General features: G+C 36.6%; 1 protein-coding gene across 2 annotated transcripts; it reads right to left on the minus strand.

Moving 5' to 3' along the window:
* Positions 1-19: 19 nt before the first annotated feature.
* Positions 20-13,836, minus strand: LOC127170088 (tyrosine-protein kinase ZAP-70). 2 transcript variants are annotated; one of them, XM_051117858.1, is made up of 13 exons: positions 13,502-13,836; positions 7,630-8,074; positions 5,286-5,446; positions 4,663-4,801; positions 4,008-4,092; positions 3,584-3,600; positions 3,446-3,488; positions 2,766-2,964; positions 2,478-2,684; positions 1,504-1,696; positions 951-1,091; positions 762-874; positions 20-668 (listed from the first exon to the last, which is right to left on the minus strand). In XM_051117858.1, the coding sequence occupies exons 2-13, from the start codon at positions 8,029-8,031 to the stop codon at positions 551-553; spliced, it is 1,818 nt and encodes a 605-aa protein (XP_050973815.1). In that variant the 5' UTR covers positions 8,032-8,074; positions 13,502-13,836; the 3' UTR covers positions 20-550. The 2 variants fall into 2 exon arrangements, with proteins under 2 accessions (XP_050973815.1, XP_050973816.1); XM_051117859.1 differs by lacking the exon at positions 13,502-13,836 and having other exon boundaries at positions 7,630-9,507.
* Positions 13,837-16,102: the final 2,266 nt, after the last annotated feature.

Below are 16,102 nucleotides of genomic sequence, written 5' to 3' on the forward strand. Positions count from 1 at the left end.
AAAAAAAAAAAAACTCCAGAAGTGTCACAAAATGAATTATCATACAAATGTTTAGGAAAATGTTTTGTTAAAAGGAATATTACAAATTGCAGGAAACTTACAATCAAATTATCTATCAAAAAAACAAGACCGTAAAGTTTGAATAAGCATTTCTTTTTATCTTGAAAGAAGATACTTCCATCTGATGTCAATAACAGAAACACTTGCAGCAAGAAAAACATTTCATAGCATATAAATAGTAAGTAGGCACTGAACACAAATAGTATTATGAGCACTGATAATAGCAGGCCAATCATTTAAAAAAAGCTGACTTGCATTGCTCAATAGTTTGAAGCAGGTATTTTAAAACTGTTATTCACATTCTGTCCTTGTTCAAAACACACTTCAAAGGAACCAACTGGGGGGGAAAAAAAAAATCTGTACAAAAACGGAAAAGGTTCTGACCATTTTTCTGCCAGCACATCATCCATTAAGTTTGCAGACATTTCCTTTAACCCTAAAACACAATGCAAGGCTAAATTCAAAATACATTATAGATTTGCCCTTGTGATCATTTAGGAGGCTTTCCGTTCTCTGTTTTCATGTAATCTGGAATCTTTTTGGAAATGGAGTAATAGAAAGTTCTCATCTTCTCCTCCACTTTGACAAATCCTGGCCGGTCTTCATGCCTGAAGAAGACAGAGGTCAATCAGCAAACAGACAAGTATTATGAATATAATAATATTAATGTAAGAAACGTAATGGCATTAGACTATATTTACTTGTACGTCCAGCACTCCTTCATCAGTTCATACATGGTTTCAGGACATCCCGCAGGGCAATCCATGCGACTACCACTTTCAATAAAGCTCATTACCTCTGGGCCTTTCATTTTCTGAAAATAAATGGTTGAAAAGTCACATGAACACATTGAAGTTGGTTTTAAGTAATGTGACAGTGTAAATATTTACCTTATAAGGCTTTCCTCCATAGGAGAAGGCCTCCCACATAGTAATGCCAAAGCTCCAAACGTCACTTTTGCTGGAGAACTTATGAAACTGAATGCACTCTGGAGCGTACCACTTCAGAGGCCATTTACCTCCTGTACGGGCCTACAAACATACAAAACCACACACTGATTGAGTATCCGCTTTTTACCTCAAACCTGCACCATCAATGAGTAGCATCTGACTATTTAGTCAGCTTGTTAAGCATTATATTGCCATATTGGGCCACTGATGATCATGTAACTAGTCATTAAAATAGAAACAAGGAACTAATCCCACTGTAAGTATATTTAACAGTGCAATATCAACCAGTGCAATGTTTTGGACAGCTAAAAACAGCTGGAAGCGGATGAGACCGGAAGCTAGACACGTTCAATTTACAAATGGCTACACCCACTCTTAAGAGAAAAATAAGGTGTATACTGTAGACACACAATGGACTAACTGATAATAATTATAATTAGAACTGAATTGCATTCAGAGTCAAAAGGCGGTGTGTTTCTCCAGAGCAGCCCACCTTGTAATAGTTGTTATCTGCACCCAGTGCCTTGGAGAGGCCGAAGTCACTGATCTTGGCATACTGCTGGTTGACTAATAGTACATTACGGGCTGCCAGGTCTCTGTGCACAAAGTTCCTTCCTTCTAAATACTTCATCCCCATTGAGACTTGATGCATTAACGTCACAATGTTTTCTGTAGTGATCTGGTCCCTGAAAAGTGCAAAAAGAGTTAGTGTAAACTGAAGTTATAGTGATCAACTTGGGAATCAGATTTAGTCAAAACAAGGTTTTAAACAATGACTCTATTTAAAGGGATAGTTCACCCAAAAATGAAAATTCTGTCATTAATTACTCACCCTCATGTCGTTCCAAACCTGTAAGACCTTTCATCTTCGGAACATAAGAACATCAGTAGTTCTGTAATTTTATGAAGGTACTAGAATATTTTTTCCCTCAAAACCCCCCCAAAATAACAACTTTAATAATTGTTCTCTTTACTCTCGGGAACACACGTCGAACTCTAATACGGAAGAGAAGGAATTGTTGCATAAAGTTGTTATTATTGTTTTCTTTGCGCACAGAAAGTATTCTCATAGCTACATAACATTACGGTTGAACCATTGATGTCACGTGGACTATTTTAACAATGTCCTTACTACCTTTCTGGGCCTTGAACATGTCAGTTGCATTGCTGTCTATGCAGGGTCAGGAAGCTCTTGTATTTTTTCAAAAATATTTAAATTTGTGTTCCGAGGATGAAGGTTTTACGGGTTTGTAATTAATTACAGAATATTCATTTTTGGGTGAACTATCCCTTTACCGAAATCACTATTAAATCACAGTTAAAATGTCACTTACAATATATTTTATACTGTATATATCTTAGACTATAACATATATGTTTTAATATATAATATAGACTATATGTAGAAAAATATTCATATATTCTTTGATTATAACATTAATAATACAAATGTAAAAATTTACTCACTTCTTTCCAGAGAGAAACTTGTTGAGTGGGCCAGCGGGGGCCATTTCCATTACCAACATGAGCGCTTCAGCCTCACAGAGTCCAATCATGCGTACGATGAACGGATCACTCAGCTGATGCATAATCTGGGCCTCTCGCATCATTTCATCCTTTACTGATTTTTCATTCTCATTCTTCAGCACTTTAATTGCCACATCGATTTGCTTGCTACACAAGGGAAGGAAATGTGAGCTTAGGAAGTAAAATGGTTAGTAAAATATTAGGACGAAATTCTTCCACTCTTTGCACCTTTCCATTTTGAATACGCCTTTCTTGACACATCCGAAGTTGCCCGAGCCAAGCTCCACCTCGTCGATCATGAGCTTGTCTCTCTTGATGAACAGGGTCTTCTTCTTGCATTCGTTTGGATCATCATAAGGACTGGTGAATGCATCATGGTCCATAGGCAAAGATGGACGTGGAGATTCAGCTCCCAAAGGCTTGGGCACTGGGGAAGATCACAGCAGATGTTACATACATGAAGTTATGAAAGTGATAACTTTTGGTTAAACTAGTTTAAACACTGGAATTTCTAGTTTAACACACAGTGGTTAAAATTCAAGCTTTAACCACAGACCTTATTTTACTCATAAACTGAAAACCAGCATTCTGAAAACCCATAGAATTTCCAGCACAAACGTGGTTAATGCAAATTCTCTTCTTCGGAATTACAATCTCCACAGCTTTATAGTAAATATTATAAGGTGGTTTTAAGCCATTTACCCTTGTTGTTCTTTGTGCTAAACTATGTGGAGAGAGTTTAGCAGTAATAGCCAAAACTTTGTGCATTTATCACTAAGACAGCACAGAGGCTCTGAGATTTGGACTGTTTTTGTTTTAAACATATTTCAAGCAGACATAAATTTCTAGGCATATTTGTTGATTTTAGATGGTTTCAACTTTCAAATGTTGTACTGATATAAACTTACCCATAGGGGGTGGTGTGTATCCATTACCTCCTATTCGCCTCCTCTGAAACACACAAACGGGTCCCCTAACGATTAACCACACGCACAATATTGTTAAATGTCTTCAAAAAATAGATGTGTTCTGTCAGCCAGACTTACCGGATTAGCCGCAAGAGCTAAAAGTGAAGAAAAGAAAAAATAAGCTCTGAAATATGATCTCAGCCATTTTCAATCATACCAAGCTCCAAGAATCATTGTTCATGTGTATATGAAGAGGTCAGATGCAAAAACCTCTTAATCCATTTGACGTATTTCTTTAAAGTAAGCATTTGTTTCTGGCTACTTTGTATAGGTTTCAATCCAGTACTGGTCCTTCTGATTGGGCTGATGCTGAAATTTAGTGAGTATGAAGTAAAAGTATTTGATGGACGTACACTATGTGTCAGGAGCATTCACTCAGTATCATTCTCATTTTTGACCGAGATGGCTTTTAGCTGGTTTTGCATCTGAACTCTTCATATACAGAAAGGTACTTTTGGGTAAGATATATTTACATAAAATGTTTTAACATTTAGGTTAATACCTGATGCTGCGTTGGTTTGGTTGACACACGGTTCTCTCAGGACAGTCACAAGACCATCAGGCTTCATCTTTAAATATTCCACCAGCTGCCCTCCAGAGGAATATAATTATTGCAAAAAACATCAATGATAACTACTAAAATAAAATCACACAACAACACACACAAGTCTTTATATATCTACATTCATTGCAGGAGTACCACAACGCAGCGTCGTGGTACTCTTGTGAACTCGGGGGCCGAGATTGGCGCGTGAGAGAAGAAATTGTTGAATAAAGTCGCTATTTTTATTTTCTTTGCGCACAAAGATATTCTCGTAGCTTCATATAATTACGGATGAACCACTGATGTCACATGGACTATTTTATTGATATCCTTACTACCTTTTTGGGCCTTGAATGTGTTTACATTGCTGTCTATGCAGGGTCAGCTTTCGGATTTCATCAGAAATATGTTAATTTATGTTCTGAAGATGAAGGTCATAGGCATAGCCTTTTCTCGTCATACTAAATATAATAAATTAAAATGAATGGTAATCTCATTTTGTAAAAGCAATCACATTCTAGCGGCATTGTGCAAGGGGTATTTTTACCCTTCAGTCTTTTTTTACCTCTTCATAAAGTATGAAATGACAGACTCTTTGATGGGTAAAGCATACCTGCCACACAGTGTCAAATTTAGTTCCCTCTGGCATTGCGTATTTCCCTGATTTGTCGTGTAAGATCTGATAATGATATACTGTTTTTCCGTATGTCACTGACAGCGCGTACGTGCCAAATTCGTCTCTCTCTCGGACTCTGGAAAACAAAACAAATCAAGATTACGGATCAGATATTTGCTTACCGATGTGCTTTCTGAGCGGGCTAAATGATGTTATAGAAGTAACATGCATATTTCATCTTGTGTATTTCTGAATATAATAAGCGCATGTTGCAGACGAAGCTTCTCGAAGGAATGTAGATGAGCGAATGCAACATCTATAGCCAACATAATTTTTGTAATCACTCACTTTGCATTGATTTTACTCATTACATCACCCAAAACCCCAATGAACGAAGGTCATAGGCATACTCTTTTCATGTAATGAATTAAAATACATAAATGTTAAATCTCATTTTGTAAAAGCAATTACTTTCTAGCAAATCTAGTAATCTAGCTCTGCTGCAAACAATATGGTTCATTAAATTTGCCTCTGAAAGCAGCCTATTCGCCATCATGATATTTCCACCGTAACTCTGCAGGAAAACTTTAGACTGATGACCGCTCATGCTCTTCACTCACAGGAACTTTCCATCCGGCTGAGATCCCGAGTACAGTCGTCTCTCACCCTCCTGGCGAGGGATCTTGCCATGGAACCAGGGCATTTTCTCATGCGCTGTGGTGGCAATCAGTTTCTCTAGCTGTGGGGCCTGGCTAATGACGGCTTGTTCCATGGCTTCTCCCTAAAAAAAGGTAACATAATAGTATATTTTTATGATCTCTTATGGTCAAAATGGTCAAAAATCTGACCCTGGACCACAAAACCTTAGGTAGCACGGGTATGTTTGTAGCAATAGCCACAATACATTGTGTGGGTCAAAATTATTGATTTTTTTATTATGCCAAAAATCATTAGGATATTAATTAAAGATCATGTTCCATTAATCTATTTTGTAAATTTCCTACCATACATATATCAAAACTTAATTTTCGATTAGTAATATGCATTGCTAAGAACTTAATTTGGACAACTTTATAGGCGATTTCTCAATATTTAGATTTTTGTGCACCCTCAGATTCCAGATGTTCAAATAGATGTATCTCAGCCAAATATTGTTTTTTCCGAACAAACCATACATTAATGGAAAGCCTATTCAGCATTTGAATGATATATAAATCTCAATTTCAGATTTTGACTGATTTTGTGGTCCAGGGTCACAAATGTTCTCACTGTTGGAGTTCGACAATAAAAATGAATTTTTCAAAGTGCATAAAATATGGTGTAAAACACATTTAAATAAGAGGAATTGGCCATAATGGTACCTCTAAAGTGTTATTTGTATTTGTACGCAAGACAACTTTTTCTAATGTTTCAACTAGAGGTAGGTTATTTTTCTGATAGACACAATTAACCGGTAGAAATCTGTCAACCGGTAAAGACTGTCGTTTCTATTGCGGTTACATGCTCATGTGACATTGCTGTGCCACGTGTACGTGAAAACGTATCGGTTGCATGCGTGTTTAAGCACTGCGGTTTAAGCATTGTGATTTTAAGCCGTTGAAACTCATTTTGCTATATGCGCATGCTGTCTGAGAGACGGTGCTTATAGAGCGTGGGAGTATTGAACTGAGTTATTTTTGCCACTCTATAGGCCTTGAACGGTGAAATACACACAGGTATATGAAATACACATAGGTTTTAAGTGAAAGCCAACAGCTGAGAAAGAATTATATCGGATACGGGTAGCTCTTAAAGTAAGAGCAGTCATTCATGTTAATCAAACAACAAAAGAGAAAAAATCTCTTACTGCTCTTGACTAAATCACTTCTGTAACTTTAATATTAAGAAAAATATATATCTGACCCTGGACCACAAAACCAGTCGTAAGGGTCAGTTTTTTTAAATTGAGATTTATACATCATCTGAAAGCTGAATGAATAAGCTTTCAAAACTTGGTTGAGATACAACTATTTGAAAATCTGGAATTGTGCAAGGAGTGCAAAAAAAACTAAATATTGAGAAAATTACCTTTAAAGCTCTTCACAATGCATATTAGTAATCAAAAATTAAGTTTTGATATATTTACAGTAGGAAATTTACAAAATGAGCTATCTTTACTTAATAAGCTAATGATTTTTGGCATAAAAGAAAAATCGCTAACATCATAAAGTGATCAAAAGTGATATATATTGTAACCGTGAATAAAATCACTCATATCATGATTTTTTGATCAAATCGTTCTCCCCTAGTTTCAGTGCTAATGTCACTTTAAGTTAACAAAAAAATGTAAAGCATGATTTCTAAAGAATAACTGACTAACTGAACATTTGTGCAGATGTAATTTTGGCTACAATGCGATGCATTTAATTAAAAGAATTTAACATTTTCCTCTAAACTGTGATTAAACAGATATCCCGCCTTAAAAAAAGAAAATTCTGTCATTATTCATTCACCCCTTATGTTGTTCATTTCTTCTGTGAAACATAAAATAAGATTTTCAGATTTTTTTTGTCCATACAATGGAAGTCAATGGTAACCAAAACTATTTTATGTATCTTTTCTGTTCCGCAGAAGAAAGTAAGTTTGGAAACAGGTTTGGAATGACATGAGGGTGAGTAAATGATGACAGAATTTTCATTTTTGGGTGAACTATCCCTTCAGTGCACGTATATCGCTATAGAATTTGTGTAAATCAGGCCATATTTCAGGTTTACATAACTACAAAATGTTTTTGTGCTGTGTTGAACTACTTTCTCACATCCCCGATTATGTATTTTGCTTGACACACACAAAACTGTGGTTACTAGGCTGGAAAAAATCATTTGAAACCATAACATGGTCATCAAAACTAGAATTATTTCATAGCCACACAGCCAAAACCTTGCTTTCAACCAATCAGAATCAAACCTGTTATCAACCCCTTACCTCCAGGTTCCAAGTTTGACGCACATATTCCCTGAGCATATTGTCCCTCAGGCTGTCAAAGACGCCCGTCTTGATTGGTGTGTCAGACGTACGCAGGCAGGGTTTTTTCAAGGTGCACACGAGCCCGTCTGGGTCTTTGCTGTAGTACTCACAGAGCTCAGCAGGTCCGCAGTGAGGCTTCCCACCTGCGATGCAGTATGTGCCGTTCAGCTGCTTTTCAATGGAGTAATGGTAGAAGTCCAGGTTCCAAACCAGGGACAGGACATAGCCGCCCAAGCTGCGGAGGCACTGGCGCAGGAGGAAGATGCCGTCTCCCATGCCGGCCAGCTTCAGGTGCTCCTCGGCCTCCGAGCGACTGATGCTGCCATAGAAGAACGGGAGGTCCGCGGCAGGATCGGACATGATGGAGACGACGAGGGGTCGAAGAGTCTCTCTAGATCAGAAACTGTCAAAAATGATGTTTAAGAAAGAAAGAGAGAAAAACACAGAGCGAGAGAGATTGAAGTGACTGATAACTTCAGCAAAATGGGGCAAACTGTTGTGAGCATGTGTTTTTGCTGATGTGGGATGTGGGAGGATGTTTCCCGTCTGACAGCATCTCTCCCTCTTTTTCTCAGTTTCCCTCTTTGTATATCCCCAACACAGACTTTTTTAGCTTTTGATGCCCCAATGTGTTTAAGAAATTGGTATATAGAGGTATATAGAGTTAATAACTCTATATAACTCTATGACAACGTGTTAAGGTTGGTGTGGTTTATGCTTTAGTGCTTTGCAACCGGCAAAGTCTCGCATTCGGATCAAATCACCACAACAGGAAACTCAGACATATCCTTCACCGCCCCCGCCAGCTCTTAAATGACAACCCTCCACCCTGCGCAGGTGCTGATGCTTCAAGAATGTTCCTAAGCTTGTCAACAGACACATGCTTTACTAAGACGCATGTCTGGGACTGAAAGAAAATAAAGCAGGCATTAAAAATGCTGTACTTGTAGATACCAAAAAGGCATAAAGATGTAACAGAGGCATTATGAAACACGCATCTATAACGGACTTCCTCATGCAGTGATCAACATTTTCCAGTCACTAAATGCTGTGTAGGAGAGTAGGAGGTCAATAATGAAACATATAGGCACCATGTTTTCACCAGAAAGTGAAAACTGCACAAAAAACAAAACAACAAAAAAATCCCTACTGTTTTTTCAACGCCTAACACTAAAGATTCCATCGTTTCATGCAAATGATCTGGCGGTGTCTTCTAGACACAATGGTACATGCCCTGAGGAGTGACAACAAGTGGAAGACCTTAGATAGGCCTCTTTGATTTAAACCACAGCTTCCTGGACACAGAGCTGCCCACATACAGGGATGACAACAGTTAAAGACACAGAGAAAGACCCACAGACACACATAGACAAACACACACCCAAACCTTGTCTTAAACCACCACAGGCCACAGCAAAGACACTGGGGGACAGTGCACTGTATGAGGGGAAACATGAGACTCATGAGGCAATTTCATCCTTTCCATTTTACATTTGGAACTTAATGTAGGTGTGATGTTGCAATTTTTTACTATTATTGTTTGTTACTCCTGATTATAGCACAACATGAAAGATTTATAAAATATGAAAAAATAAATGATTTCATAAGTTATAAGTTACTAGATTTTAGCTATATGAATGACTTAAATTTTAACACACACACATTTAATATATTAATAAAAAATAATATTTTTTTTAAAGAAGTCTCACTTAAGCACCGTTCACACTACAAGCAACAGGCAGCGACAAAGCGACAATATCCCATTCATTTCAATGGAGGGTTGGCGATTTCCGGTGACAAAAGCAACATCGAACTACAGCGACCGTTGGCGACCGGATGGGGCGTGTCCAGCGACGCGACAAAGTTGAAGCTGCGTTCGAAGTGGCTGGCGACGAGGTTGCTAGTGGGCGTTCTCACTTCTGGTTGCCTTGACAGCGAATCAGGTTTCTTGCCGCTAAATTCCAACATTTTGGAGGCAAAAGACTAAACATAATATAAATATAAATTAAATCAGTACATACAAACAAAAACGAATGAGAAGCAGAGCCTATTTTTTTCATTGAGTATGTTTATCTATGGCTGAGAGAGGAGAACGATCACATGAGCTCTACCGTCTTCTTTCCTATTGGCTGTCGCTCCCGAAAGTCGCTCTTCATTTGCATAAAGTTGAGGGATTTTGAACTTTGTCGCGTCGCTGGACACGCCCCATCCGGTCGCCGTCGCTCGCTGAATCAGTCAACTTTATGCAAATGAAGAGCGACTTTCAGGAGCGACAGCCAATAGGAAAGAAGACGGTAGAGCTCATGTGATCGTTCTCCTCTCTCAGCCATAGATAAACATACTCAATGAAAAAGTAGGCTCTGCTTCTCATTCGTTTTTGTTTGTATGTACAGATTTAATTTATATTTATATTATATTTAGTCTTTTGCCTCCAAAATGTTTGTATTTATCGGCGAGAAACCTCCTTCGCTGTTAAGCCAATCAGTAGTGAAAACGCCCTTCTTTTAAAAAAACATTAAAATCTTACTGATCCTAAACTTTTGAATGGTTGTGTATAATTATATATATATTAAAATGTATGCAATTTACATAAAATTAGATATTAAAATGTAAGTAATTTATGCTTAAAAATACAATAAAAGCATCAGTTACACACACACACACACACACACACACTAGGCCCTTTGGCCCTACAGGATAAGCAGTTTGGAATGGAATGGATAGATGGATATTATTTAAATATTGTACATACATTATTAAACATTAAGTATGTGTACATTTAAAAAGTACATAATTAAATAATTTAACATATGTAAAAAGTATATAACTTACATTTTAACACTAATTCTAGTTCAGATGCAAAAGCCTGTAAATCCATCTGACTTATTTCTTTAAAATTAGCATTTTCTTTCTGGCTACTTTGTATAGGTTTCTATGTAAGTACTGGTACTTCTGATTGGGCTGAGGCTGAAATTTAATGAAAAGTATTTGATGGACGTATAATATGTGTCAGGAGCATTCACTCAGTATCATTATCTCATTTTTGACCGAGATGGCTTTTAGCTGGTTTTGCATCTGAACTCTTCATATATATATATATATATATATATATATATATATATACACACACACACACACACACACACAAATACATACACTGCCGTTGAAAAGTTTGGGATCAGAAGGATTTAGTAAAGAAGACTTTTCAGCTTATCAAGGCTGCATTTATGTGTTTAAAAATACAGAAAAAAGAGTAATATTGTGAAATATTATTGCGTTTTTAAAACATTGGTTCTCTTTTTTAAAATACTTTAAAATAGAATTTATCCTTGTGATGAAATCTGAATTTTTAGCATCATTACTCCAGTCTTCAGTGTCACATGATCCTTCAGAAATCATTCTAATATGCTGATTTATTGTCAATGTTGGAAACAGTTGTGCTGCTTAATATTTTTAGGGAATCTGTGATACTTTTTCCAGGATTCTTTGATGAATAAAACATTAAAAAGAACAGCATTTATTCAAAACATAAATTCTGTCTAACAATATAAGTCTTCACTATGAGTTTTTATCCATTTAACACATCCTTACTGAATAAAAGTATTAATTTCTTTAAAAAAAAAAGAAAGAAAGAAAAAATTGACTGACCCTAGACTTTTGAATAGTAGAGTATATTGTAAAATCCAATACAAAATTTCTATTTTGAATAAATACTGTTCTTTTTATTTATCAAAGAATCCTAAAAAAAGTATCACAGGTCCCAAAAAATTTTAAGCAGCATAACTGTTTCCAACACTGATTATAAATCAGTGTATTAGAATGATTTTTGAAGGCTCATGTGATATTGAAAACTGCAGTAATGATGCTGAAAATTCAGCTTTGCAGGAATAAATTATATTTTGAAGTATATTATAGAAAACGCTCATTTTAAATTGCAATGATATTTCACAAAATTAACGTTTTTTCTTTATTTCTGATCACATAAATGCAGCTATTTATTATTTTGCATATATTTTCAGTAATTTTCAGAACGCAGTATTTAAGCCTACTAGCTTAAATTTGTAATTTCAGTGGTCAAATATGTATCTTCAAGCTTTATCAATGCTCAGTAGAAAGTGTAATGGAATTTAATGATTTGTTTGTGTAAACTTTATTTTCCGGTGTGAAAGATGGGTGATGATACTGCGGCCGAGCCTCATCGAAACTTCCGCAATGGGGGTAATTTTATCATTGCGAATAAAATGCCTCATGCATTCAGAAGTAAGCAACCATCTGAGATGGGTGTTCACTGTCTATTTAATCTATAAAAGGAGCTTTGAAATTGAGCGCCTTTGAAAACTATTCAAGACATAAATAACATCAAGGTGTTAAGGCACATGCTCGATTTTTAGGTTGTTTAGAAGTACATGGAGAATTTAGAGACGAATTTCTAGCTAAGAAACCTGAATCAGTACAGCTCATTTGATTGAGTTCACTAAAATGCCCCAATAATGGTTTCAGCATTTTTACAGATATTCCATGTTCTGAACGCAAGAATCTGAACTATGATACTTAATGACGCCTGAAATATTCAGTGTTTATGTCCATAGACCAAAACTCAGCTGCCTTGAATGGAAACTTTTGCCTCAAACAGGCAAAGTAGCCTACAATGGAAACGAAAACCTTCTTTTTCCTATACGTAAAAGGCTATTTGACCCCTGGCCTTTTCAAGACTGCTAACTTTGATTTTTTTTTATTACTCCTCTTTTTGTCCAACTTTGCATGATTTCGTGCCCATATTTAGTTGGTTTCACAGGACCATTGAAATATCAAGGGCATTTGGGCAGTGAAACAGTCTGGATTCTTGCCATCAAACTCAGAGCAGTGAAACCTTGTGATGCAGTGTTCCACAAAAAATACAAAAATAATTCTGGTAAACATTAATTTCAGACAAGCTGAATTGTGTCAACTGTTTTGTGCTATGACATAAGTTGAGCAAAATTATTCAAATGCTTCATTGTCAAAAACACAATATACATATACAATATTTTAGAATCCTGTTCATTTAGAATGAAAATGGTGCTCTGCACTTCAAAATTACAACAAACCAATTAACAGCAGCTGAAACTTTGCAGATCTTCTGCACCTGTTCTGCAGTTCAATAAATACTTTATCTTTGTCTCTGAAGCCACAGATGAATTTTGTGCTATGCTGTGGTGCAAGTGATGCTATTTTATGTTTGCAGAGACACATATTAACCGTCCGACTGAATGTTATGTACATTTTAAATGCATTTGCGAAATAAAATGTAAAAATGAAAAAGTATAAACTGACCAAATGCATAATATATTTGCACATGGCTGCAAACTGGATGCATGCAATCAATCAAACAGTCATTTCTGATAATAATTCTATCTGTGAAACAATATACAAATGTTAGCAGTGCTTAAAATTATTTTTAAAAATAATAAATGTAGACTACACAACTTCAAGATAAGGTTTGAAAATTGCACACTTGACTTTCCGTGTTAAGAACATGCTTTACGACACGCCACATCTGTTCAGACAATCCTCAAATGTGTTGCTTAACATGCATACATATGTGCCAGCAAGATGTTACAAATTAGGCTGATATCTACAATATTAATTTAGCGTAATGGTTATGTGTCTGTACGGTATTTGACCTCTGCTGAACATTCGTTTGCTAATATATCTTCGCATTTGCACGTTACATGTCTGACATTTTGATCGACTTTGAAAGGTTGTGAATTTGCCTCAGGATAAGATAAGAACAGACGGTTCTTGGCAGACAGAGCCAAAAAAAGCCAGAATAATCTTATTAAACACTCACCGTGGCCTGTAGCTGAAATCCAGGAAGAGAGGGATAGAGAGAAAAAGAGAGAGAGTGAGAAAAAAAAAGAGTGGAGACACGGCACGGATGAACTGGTGAAGGAGTTATAACAAATGTATTTGGTCTGCCGAAGTGATGAAGCTCTCTGATCTGGCTTGTACGCTAGACGGCTTCTACGCTTGCCAAGTTTTAGTGTGTATGCGTGAGTGTGTGTGTGTGTGTGTGAGCTTGAGAGAAAACGTATGCACTTATGTGCAAGTATGACTCTCTGTGTGTGTTTCTACGCACACAGGTGAACTGTGTGGGCTGCTCGAATCACTCAAATTTGCATTCCCTTCAGGCTTCTCAGAAACTGTAACTTACTTTCTCACCCAAGTCTTGGGATGTAACCGCTGAATGCTTTGAAAAGCTGTGCTGCAGACTAATGCATAAAACAGCTGCAAGAAATTGGTTCATATATTTTGCATTCAATTGGTTTAGGGACCCATTAAGGCATTTGAGACAGATCTTTTGAGCAATGCACAGTGAAAATGCTCTTGAACAAATATCATTATATGGTTTTATTATCATGCACAGAAAAAGGTTAAAATAAATCTTCAAACTGGAAAACATCAAAGCCAGAATCGGTTAATTTACCTCGTGCTCTGTTGAGTCTGTTTTAGTGTATTTATGTTTGGGTTCCCGAAGACCCCTTATGCCTAAAGTGTATAATAATAAATAATAATAATTTCCTAATCATTTTCTCTTATTAAATAGGTTTCTCTGACCTAATAAAACATTTATTTAAATTATTGAGGTTTTAATGTTTTTATTTCCCCTGCTAAGTTTATTAAGAAATGTTACTGTTATTTAATATGCACTGTAAAACATTTACATCATTTTCTAAGTTGTAAATAAAATAAATATTATTGGAGTTAGTTGAGCACTGAGTGTTTAAATGAAAATTGTTTTAAAGTAAATCAATCTAGTTTGTTATTTATTTATTTTCAGTGTAACAATGCTTCTGATTTGGGGGTCAATTTGGACACAGCAAAAATACAATTTAAAAATTACAATAAAATAAAATTGTACAAACTATGACCAAGAAATATTACTATGTAAATGTACACTGCATTTATTAACGTTTTTACCTATAGAGTCTTGGAGACCGCAAACAGAACCCTTTCGAAATGTTTCAACAAGTTAAAATTGTTTTTATAAGTTCTCAAAGGACCGAAGAAAGTCTTGAAGTTTCAACCTGATACTTCAATGTGTTGTTTTAGATCAAAAGAGACTCGTCTCTTTAGATCCAACACGAAAATAACTTTTTTTCACGCCTGTTCTTCATTTCTATGTGAAGGTAAAGGAATCACGTTTTCCTCTGAGGGTTCATAACTGTTGACGACAGCGCATCTGGTATCCGGCTCTGTTTGGGGGGGTATCCGATATCCAACAGGTGATCGAGGCGGCCTCCTCTGAGCACGAGTTCATCAAAGCGAATGTAACGGTGCGACGCACAGAGCGCGATTGTTCTTCGCGGTGGCTCCTCCCTGCGTTCACAGTCTGTCTTCCTGCAAATGAGCGTTGTGCAGAAACCCAGAACCGCTGCTGCATGGGGAAGTCCGAGTCATTTTAAAGAATCGATTCGTTCGGACGCTTCGTTTCAAATTAAGCCGTTCAAAAAAAGATTCGAACTGTTCCAAGAAATCCCCGCGTGGCGTTTTACGCTTGTTCTGAAACGCTCCTGTTTACCGCCAGGTGTTTGAATGTTTTAGAGATATTCTAACAGATTTTCTCAAAATGTTTTGTTATTTTGGAGAGCGAGCAGCAGTGTTTGTTGCAACATCATTATAGTTTAACAACTAGAAATAATCCACAGGGATAAATTACTAGATTTCTCCTGAGCTCTGAGAGTACAAATTATACATCTTTTGTAACAAATATAAGTGATTTATAGAACAAAAAACATTCTGTGATACAGAAGGTTTGCATTTATTTCACCGTGTGGTCAGTTACCCAGATGCGCAGCCATAATGGAGATGGATGTAAACAACAGCACTGATTGCAATTAGTACAGCCCAAAACATAACAATAATCGACCATTTTTAGCAGAAATAATCAGCAAAATTTGCGTGTTCCGTTCCGTTCAGTGGCATTGTTTACGTTCAGTGCTGGCAATACAGCTGATTAATGATGTGTTGTGAATACACTCTATTTGGATCAGCAACCATGCTAATGAATATTAAATAATGAATTCGTATGCTAATGAATATTAATAGAATTATTAGCATCAGCATGTTTTCACTTGAATTCAGAGTACTGACCACCATAAATAACTGACAGGCAAAACACGCCTCAAAAAGCTATATTCTACATTCTCAAGTTTGCTGACGACACCGTCATTGTAAGTTTGTTGGTCGTGAGGAGAGGGACCATGGGCCTGTAGTTGAATACTTTGCAAACTGGTGTCGAGAGCCTGGTCTACTTCTGAATGTAGAAAAAAACCAAGAACATGTGCATCGACCTGAGGAGGAACCAGGCAGTAGTCCCAGGTACGAAAGTAGTAGGTCGAAAGTTACAAGTACTTTGGCACTATTATTGATAATAAATTGAATTTTGCTG

Source organism: Labeo rohita, chromosome 8, assembly GCF_022985175.1.
Source record: "Labeo rohita strain BAU-BD-2019 chromosome 8, IGBB_LRoh.1.0, whole genome shotgun sequence".
Lineage (NCBI taxonomy): Eukaryota > Metazoa > Chordata > Actinopteri > Cypriniformes > Cyprinidae > Labeo > Labeo rohita.

Coding starts and splice junctions, on each gene's coding strand:
- LOC127170088 (XM_051117858.1), bottom strand. CDS start 8,031: ATGTCCGATCCTGCCGCGGACCTCCCGTTCTTCTATGGCAGCATCAGT. Junction 1,697..2,477: donor AAGTTTCTCTCTGGAAAGAA/GTGAGTAAATTT, acceptor TGCACTTTTCAG/GGACCAGATCACTACAGAAA. Junction 669..761: donor AAGGAGTGCTGGACGTACAA/GTAAATATAGTC, acceptor TGTCTTCTTCAG/GCATGAAGACCGGCCAGGAT.